General features: G+C 42.6%; 1 protein-coding gene across 1 annotated transcript in view; it reads right to left on the bottom strand.

The window, feature by feature from the left end:
- Positions 1-613: 613 nt before the first annotated feature.
- Positions 614-8,235, bottom strand: part of CSTF3 (cleavage stimulation factor subunit 3) — a 47,653-nt gene continuing 40,031 nt past the window's right edge. The window contains exons 14-21 of the mRNA XM_063397938.1: positions 7,674-7,817; positions 7,474-7,576; positions 5,921-5,990; positions 4,533-4,728; positions 2,930-3,083; positions 2,447-2,541; positions 2,256-2,316; positions 614-1,313 (exon numbers count right to left, since the gene is read on the bottom strand). Of these exons, the coding sequence (XP_063254008.1) occupies positions 1,111-1,313; positions 2,256-2,316; positions 2,447-2,541; positions 2,930-3,083; positions 4,533-4,728; positions 5,921-5,990; positions 7,474-7,576; positions 7,674-7,817 (1,026 nt within the window). The 3' untranslated portion in view covers positions 614-1,110. The remainder of the gene's footprint in view (positions 1,314-2,255; positions 2,317-2,446; positions 2,542-2,929; positions 3,084-4,532; positions 4,729-5,920; positions 5,991-7,473; positions 7,577-7,673; positions 7,818-8,235) is intronic.

Raw genomic sequence — 8,235 nt, 5'->3', positions numbered from 1 at the left:
AGTGGCAAAGCAAGGACATTCCAGGATGGCTAAGGCCAGCCCATCTCTGTGTGCAGGTGCTGCTTCACCCCTTGCCCTGGCAGAGAGGAGCCCTGGCTGAGGCAGCTGTGCTGGGCTGGGAATGTCTCATTTGCCCCAGGCTCTGATTGTCCTGTACTACAGGGGGTTCTTGGGATCTTATCAGAGTGCAATTCCAAACAGCCAATTCCACGTTAAAAGCTGAAGTACGCATAGAAACTGCTTGGAAAGCTCACACTGTTTTTTTTAGCTTGTTTGAAGATAACAAGTGCAACGATGTAGCTGATTATTAACATTTAGCTCTGTACATTACCTGGAAGACCAGTGCAGGTATCCAGGACCAGGCTGTGTGAGCCAGTGCTCCTGACTACCCACACTGAACTGAGTTAGTCTCATGGATGCTGTCTTCAGATAGTCCTGGAATTACAAGCCAAAGTGTGCTGTATCCTCTAGAAAATGGAAACCAAGCTCATTCTAATATGTATGCTCTGATCAATTTCCTGTGACGGTATAATTAGCATTGCTTTTGAAGTGGCTGAATAATATTTAAGAAGTACCTTCTTGTGTTTGAATAAAACCAGAATGAGGCATGATGTTATGGATATCCTTTTATTTTAAAGGAATGTTTTTGTTGTTGTTTTTTTAATTTTCAACTACAAAACAGATTCCTTACATTCTGCCATAAATAAAAACGAACAATAAGGCAGGACACTACATGAACAAACTGAGGACAACTGTTTTCCAGAAAATGTGAATTAAAAATGCTTCACAAGTATAAGCCATCCAGTTTTTAAAATAAAACTGTTGAAAACCCACAAGAGTTCAAGTGGTAGATGTGTACACCCTCAAAGAACAAAATACAGTTTTGACATTTTGCACTTTTGGTTTTGAAAACCGAGTTTTGTTCAGAGCACATTCTAAGGTTGTTCGGGCTGTTTTCAGATCAAGAACCATATGGGAGAAGAGGCACCACAGTAACAAAACCATTTTCAAGGAGTTTTTTGTTTGCAGCTGTCCCTTTTAAATGCTTGACTTTTAAGAGACTGATTCAATGCAAGTCTTTGTCTGCCACAGCAGAACTCCAAACTTGTTTCACCGGATTCTCTTTTGCTGTCGTGCTCTGTAAATGTCATGTACAGGGGGAACTACAGATCCTTTCTCCTCATCGTCATCGGAATCCTCATGTGATCTCTTCAGAGTCTTGTTGAGAATGGTGTTGTTTTCCACAGGTCCGTTGCCTTCCACTGCTATTTCAGGCAGGCCCCCCGTGATTATCCGCACGGCTTCATCAACAGCTTCAGAAAGAGACACAGAGCCACTCAGAGCGTGCAGCTCCCACCCCTGAGCAGCAATCAGCACCCAGCAGGGACACCAGCAGCACCTCGGGGACACTTCTGCAACACCAGACACTTCTCCTGCCCTGGTCTACAAATATTAGGCCTCAGCTGTGTGAAACTCCGAGCTGTGGTGAACACCAATTATAAAGGAAATGCTGCTGCTCCAGCTGAGCCCTCCCTTTACACAGGAATTGAGGTCATTTGTGAGCTTCAGTAAAACAGGAAGGCCTTTTGGGAATCAGGGTAACTAGTTCATGATTCCCCAGAAAGGCTGCAGAGCAAGTCAGTTTCTGCTTCTCAACAGAGCAAGCCTCAAAAATACCCTGTATAATTTAAATAGATATTTTAGGTTCACTCAAAAAATGAAATCCTACATTTCTTTCCCTATGATCATTTTTTTGCTTAAACTAACAAGGGGGGCAAAGAACAGCATATCATCATCTGCTGTAGGATCTGTGCTGTTCCTCTATTGCAGAATTCTCCTTCCCCTCTTTGCAGGAGCTCAGAAAGCAGCTGTGCCCAGGCACTGCAACAATGTGTTCAGAGTTATCCCCATCAATGCCCTCACCGTGCTGCAAATTTGTAATTTCATGTTACAGCTGCAATGCTGCTGGAAATGCTGCCTTTGAAGGGTATTCTCAAAATCTTCATTTCTTTCTTTCAATTGATACCACCAACGTATTAAAAGAGCAGCCAGTGATTTGCAGTCTTTTGACTTTTTGTTACCTCCCTCCAGGTAAATGTGCAAACATCTCTATGCAGACTCCAGCTCAACCTCCTCTGCTCTTAAACACTAATTACAATCTGTAAATGAGTCTGGGTTTTAGACAGCAATATCCATATGTAAACCCAAGTCTTACACGGCTCTAGCACAGCCTCCAGAGAGGACAAGTAACTTACTGTCTGGCAGTTTGCATCTTCTGAATATCTCCATGAGCTCATCCACTTGGACAAAGGGACCCTGATTTGGTACCAAAAGAAAAAAATAAGTTTAGAAGGTTATTCTCAATACAGTGATACACACTGTGGGTCTGTCATGACAGAATGTCTTCCACAGCTTTCTGAAATGTTCAGAGTTCTTTAAAACAAACCTGAAAACAAATAGGAGGTGGCAGGAGCTTCATGAGAACTACAGCTGCTGGTGGAACAGGAAATACCCCGCCCGGGACAGGATGTAAACCTGGAGCTGTGGGGAGAAAAGCTGGGTGAAGCCAGTGCAAGACAGCTGGGCCAGAGCTGCTTTTGCACTGCATTGTTATTTGATACAAGTAATTAGTACCATCCCCTTTGCCTCTACTAATTCCATGTTGTTCAGGCAGCAATCTGCTCTGTGAGCAGTGCGTGTAACAGCTTATTACCATTTACCAGAGCCCAAACTCCTTGTACTTACTTCCATGTGACCTTGGCTTTAATTAAAACACACACGCCTTTAGCAACCCAGTGAAATGACAGCCTAAGAGTTAAGTACAGGTTTCCATGAGTGAGGAGCAGGAAAGCCTCTGATTAGGCTGGCTGAACACGCGGGCTCCTAACTCGCCACAGGTGAAACAGCCACTTCCCAACGCCTGACTTACGTGCTAAGTGCCTTGGCTGAAATGGAATCATCTGCTGAGTGTCTGGTTTGGGATATTCAGGTTTCCTGTCGACTTCATCCTTGAGGACAGGCACGATGGAAGGTGCAACCACAGGGTCTGGAATTATTGCTGCTAGCTTGGCACGGGAGACATCCTGTGAAAGCCAATTAGAGAGCGCTGAACTTGGCAGGATCACATTGCTTGCTTCAATTACAGAACAAAACCTCACTCTGCACCAGTCGCTTTTTTCACTTTGTCTTCATTATCATTTCAGATGTCCTCTTACAAGACCATCTGGGCAAAACTTGCATGGTTTCATTAAACATTTTAATCCTGCAGCGTCCCAGCTGGGAATGGAAACACTTGTTACTGAATGGGACCGTGTTTGTCATTTTCGAGTGGCTCCTTTTTTAGGCTGAGGATTTAGGTGAACAGGTGCAGACCACTAGGCCTTCACAACTATCACTTCTCCCTCATTTCATTCCCTAGATTGCTTTAGCTGGAAAACAAGTAAAGCATAAGGCAGTCAGCAGGCATGCAAAGCATCAGTTCAAACAGGATTATGTTTTGGCATGTTCCAAGCAGCAGGAATCAGCCCCAGGGCTGCACCATCTTAGGTACACACTGCCCTGCATGCACTTAGCAAAATGTACTTGCTTGTAAACTCACATCTAACTTCAAAATAACTCTGCCCCCACTGCATTCAAAGAAAAGTATTCAGTGGCTCAATGGAAATCTGATTTCCACCTATCAGATTGCTTTACACCTCTGTGATGGCCAACAATTCAGCTCCTTTGTTAACTTTGATGGCATCTGTGTTTTTCATAATCTATTTTTCTGTGTAAGAAGTGGAAGCTGAGGCACTGTTTTAGAGGCATAGATCAGCATAGATCATTGAGGGCTCTCTTCCTGTCCATGCAAATGGCAATCAGCTGTTTCTGCTTCTCTGGCAGCCTTACAAAAACGTAAACCAACATCCTGTTCTGTCCTAATGGTTCCCCAAAGTGTTAAATGACAGAAATAATAAAAATGCATGTGATTAGAAACAAAACAGGGGTCTGGCCTAGACTTTAAACTCCACATGGCAGCACCAAAGCACTTTAGCCCTAAGAACTGAAAGAAGAGGCAGCCACTGATCCCTGTCAAGAGCTTTCCTCAGCCATTCACAGCAAACATTGGGATTTTGATGTGGTTCCCAGCGAAGTCAGGGGAGCTTTGCCACCTCAGAGCAGAAGGACAGCCAGCCATATTTCATACAGATGACCCGATCCCACAAATTTCCCAAAGAATTCTGGTTTTTGAAGGAGCTCAGTGGGGAGGCCTGTAGCTGCATGGTGATGGCATTAACACATTGACCTTTCCCCGGAAGAGGAGAGGTACCCAGGAATACCCAAAGTTGGAGTTGTTACTGATGGTCCTTGCTCCCTTCTGCCCTTGGCCCCTGGCACTTTGCTGCCACACGAGACCAGGAGGAGGAGAAGGCCTGTTTTACCTGCTTTTCTAGCAAGAGCAAGGACTGTAAGGCAAGTCCTAAACAAGGAATTGCTCCAGATTCCTAGGACTGAAAAGCACAACAGTGAACTGAAGTGTTCTTACCACTTACCTTATAACCAAGGGCCTTCAGCTCGCTGGCAGAGCAAGGGTAGAGATCCATGAACTTGTACCTGTCCACCAGCAGAGCTGTTTCTTTGCCCTCATACTCCTCTTTGAATGCTGTAAACCTCCGTTTTTCCACTTTCAGGATGCTGGCCAGATCCCCAATGTTACTCTCAAAGGCTAAAAACCGAGCCCAGATTTCCCTGGAACAGAACAGGGACACTGAGAGTTACTGAAGGAGGAAGGATTACTGAGCACAACCCAATTAAAAACATGCAAGAGGACAGACCCAAAGGAGGCCATCTGGGCTTGCATGGCCATTTCTGTTATTTACTTTAGATGCATATAAAATGGGCATTATCCTCCTGGTGCCTTCTATATTTCTGTAGGAGCTTTCAGTCTGGTGGATTGCAAAGGAATTCGTTAAGAAAGGAAAGGATTTCTGTAAGCCAAGGACTTCAGCATTTGAGGTGAGCTTTTATCAAATACTCTGCTCATCCTGTACACAGAGCTTCACTCTGGTGCTGATATGGGAAGGATGCATTTTACCATGCACTACCATCCAGCTCCTCTGCACAGACCAGCATACACTGGCAAGAACACAACAGGCAGCACTTCAGAATTTTATACAGCCCAAAATTATATATAGTTACTGCTGATTTCTCCATGGAAAAATCTCATCTATAGCTTAAGCAACATCTGATCATATTTCTGGACTTGATTCAACTTTCATTTTAACTTTGGAGTTCGCCTTTAAAGAAGGTTCAGCTTTTAAGTTCTTGTATTTTCTCACTTTTAAATTGGGCATAAAAGTATTTCTCACAAAAGATCAGAACTAAAGTGCAGAATGAATGTGCACAGCAGTGTCATATTTGATTCCTTAGTTTTGATGCTTTTGTCTACCAGAATAATGATGGTGAAGTGAACCCTCAGATATGGCAAGGCTTTTGTGAGCATTTTTTTGAGAAAGAAACTTAAAAAGTAGTAATGAAAATATGGCAGTGAGCAGTTAATCCAAGTCCTTTCTGGTTCTTTCCCTATTTTATTTTCATGGCTGGGAGATGCTCAGCACCCTCCTCAACAAATTCCTGCCTCACCTTCTCAGCTCAGATCACTGAATCCTTACAGTACAGGAGGATTTTGCACTCTATCCTCAGCAATCCTGCACCAATGAGGTTTTAAAAGTCAATAAATTAATGAATTTCACTGGAAGTGGGATGGGGACTTTCCCAAATCTGTCACAGTTGGTGCTATTTTGGACAGCATGAAGAGGGGAAGGAACATCTGTACCTAGTTTTGTCCTGCTGTTCATGTTTCTAATTTCTTTGGGGTATTTATGGTTGAAAGGGGTTATGTGTCTTTTCCAGTGCAGTGAAACTGCTTTTGTGGACGTACCCAGATTTCTCAGGTGGAAGGCTCCCTGAAGTTAAAACACGTTCAAACAAAACTCTTGTATTGTTGTCCTCTTTAAAAATAGAAAGGAAAAAAAATCACACTGAGTAAAATATATTAAAGACAGGTTAAAAGATGTCCATTCAAAGAGATGTGTACATTGAATTAAGCATAAGGCTGACTTTCATGGATTTGAATTTCAGTAAGTATAAAAAGAGATCTGAGTGCCCACATAAAACTTTACTGATGTTAAATTCCAATGTGAATTTGTTCTTTGGAAGTCTGTTTCTATTGATAGTGACAAACTGATCCTAATACAGGTTCTTTTATAACAGCACAGCTATTGCTTGGCATTTCTTCAGGATTTCTGGGGGTTTTATCAATTTTCTTTAATTATCTCAATAGCATATGTTGATAAATTTAAATTTGGCCTTTTGACTCATTATTTCCTTTTAAATCAGGGCAATCTTAATATGCTTGTATAGTCCTCAGAAGTTCTCCCAAAATTATTAGACCTGGATCCCAGCAAGCAGTCAGTCTTTGCGCGTTGCCAGCTGGGGGGATGGAGAGGTTGGTGGGTTTGTTCCTTAAACTGCTAACTCCTGCCCTGAGAATGGCACCACCTCTTACCCTTACAGTTCAGAGATCAGTTCTCCTGGATTTCAGGAGTTCTGCTGGGTTATTAAAATAGAGCAATAAACTAGTGAGTTTTAAGATTAATTTTTCTCATGGTAACTTACAGAAAGATACTGTTAATATTCATGTAGACCCACAATAACTTAGTGCAAAATTAAATATACTTTAACTTGGATAAAATCTCACAATTTACAGCTCACAGGAAAAAAAAACCCTCAAAAATCTTTAAATTCCCAGTGCCTGAAAAACCCAGGTACTGTAGTCTGACAGGAGATGAATGGTGCCTGGTGCTGCAGAATCCACACAGCAGCCTGGGTTTCCTTTTTAAGGTGGCCATTCAGCCCCTGCCTCAGGGAATCCCACCCAGAGCCCTTCCACCACCATCTCCTGCCCAGATGTCCCCAGCCCCTGTGCCCCAGTGCCTGTGCCCCGCTCTTTCCATTTCCATTGCAGCTCCCCAGCACCTTCCAGGCATGACTGATATGCCCAGTATTGATTTTGTATCCTGCTCATCTCATCTACTTGGGGAGAACGAGTTTAAATTCATTTTAGTCAGGACCAGCTAGTCCCTCACTCCTCTCATGCTGACTGTAAACTCCTTTAGATCTTTTTCCTCACGATTCAGATGCCTCAGTGAACTTCCCACTGTTCACAGCAGATGCTGCAGAACTCCTGCACTGCCAGTGAATTACAATTTGGAAAGTTCACTTTCCTCCCTTCGACAGAATCAAGATTTAAGGTCACTGTACTTTCTGGAGCTTCAGTATGGACAAACCAGCAGGTTTTGTGTTCAGATTAACTACTGAGCTTCATGAAGAGGTTTCATTGCTCTTCAAGAAGAATTTAACTACCAAGAACTTGGCCTCGACCTGAACTCACAGAGTAATGCTTCATTAGACCTCTCAAAGCTTAAAGCTTACCATTAAGGTGGGAAAGGTAGTCGATATATGCCAGTACATATTCTGGAATGTCCCCATATTTTTTCAGCCCTAGCTCAAAAATCTTAAAGGCCACAGACTTATCCTGCAAACATTGGGGGGAAAAAAAAAAGTGATTAGCTTCAGTGAGCTGTGCCCCCTCCTGACGCTTTTTTAGGATCAGGGTGAGCACCTGTGATTACCTTACTACAATAATACTCCATTAAAGCTGCAGTAACATAGACATGGTGGCGGGTCCGGGCATCCTCTCTCGCTTTCTTAAATATCGTCCTTCCGGATTTAATGCCTTCTGCTCGCCTTGCAAATTTCATGTACTGGATATAAACCTAAGGTGCACATTAATATTTAAATAGCATCAGTGCTAACAAAGAATACCAGGATATCATTAAGTTTTTTACTAGGTCTGAAATAATCTTGACTCATTGAACATAGCAAATGAATTGTAATAGAAACAAGGCTGTCTTGTGCCTCTGTGTTGTTCTGCCTTAAATACCGAGGCAAACCTTTTAATAGACTTTTTTTTTTAATAAAAAAATGGAATACACCTAAGACTGATCTCATGAAAAGACAGTAGTTGATACACAGATTTTTCAAGGAAAGGGAGGTAAGGAGATGAATGTAATTTACATAAGCTGGTGCTTTCAGCGAACTTAAGGCTTGTAGTAAAAATGGTAACTTTCCAATAAAGTTCAGACACCCATAAAGCCAAGGAACAGCCAAAAGGCCTGATGAAGCATTTTACTG

The sequence above is a fragment of the Prinia subflava genome, chromosome 5 (genome assembly GCF_021018805.1).
Source record: "Prinia subflava isolate CZ2003 ecotype Zambia chromosome 5, Cam_Psub_1.2, whole genome shotgun sequence".
Lineage (NCBI taxonomy): Eukaryota > Metazoa > Chordata > Aves > Passeriformes > Cisticolidae > Prinia > Prinia subflava.
The sequence above is the reverse complement of the archived record's forward strand: the minus strand, read 5'-3'. Positions and strand labels throughout refer to the sequence as shown.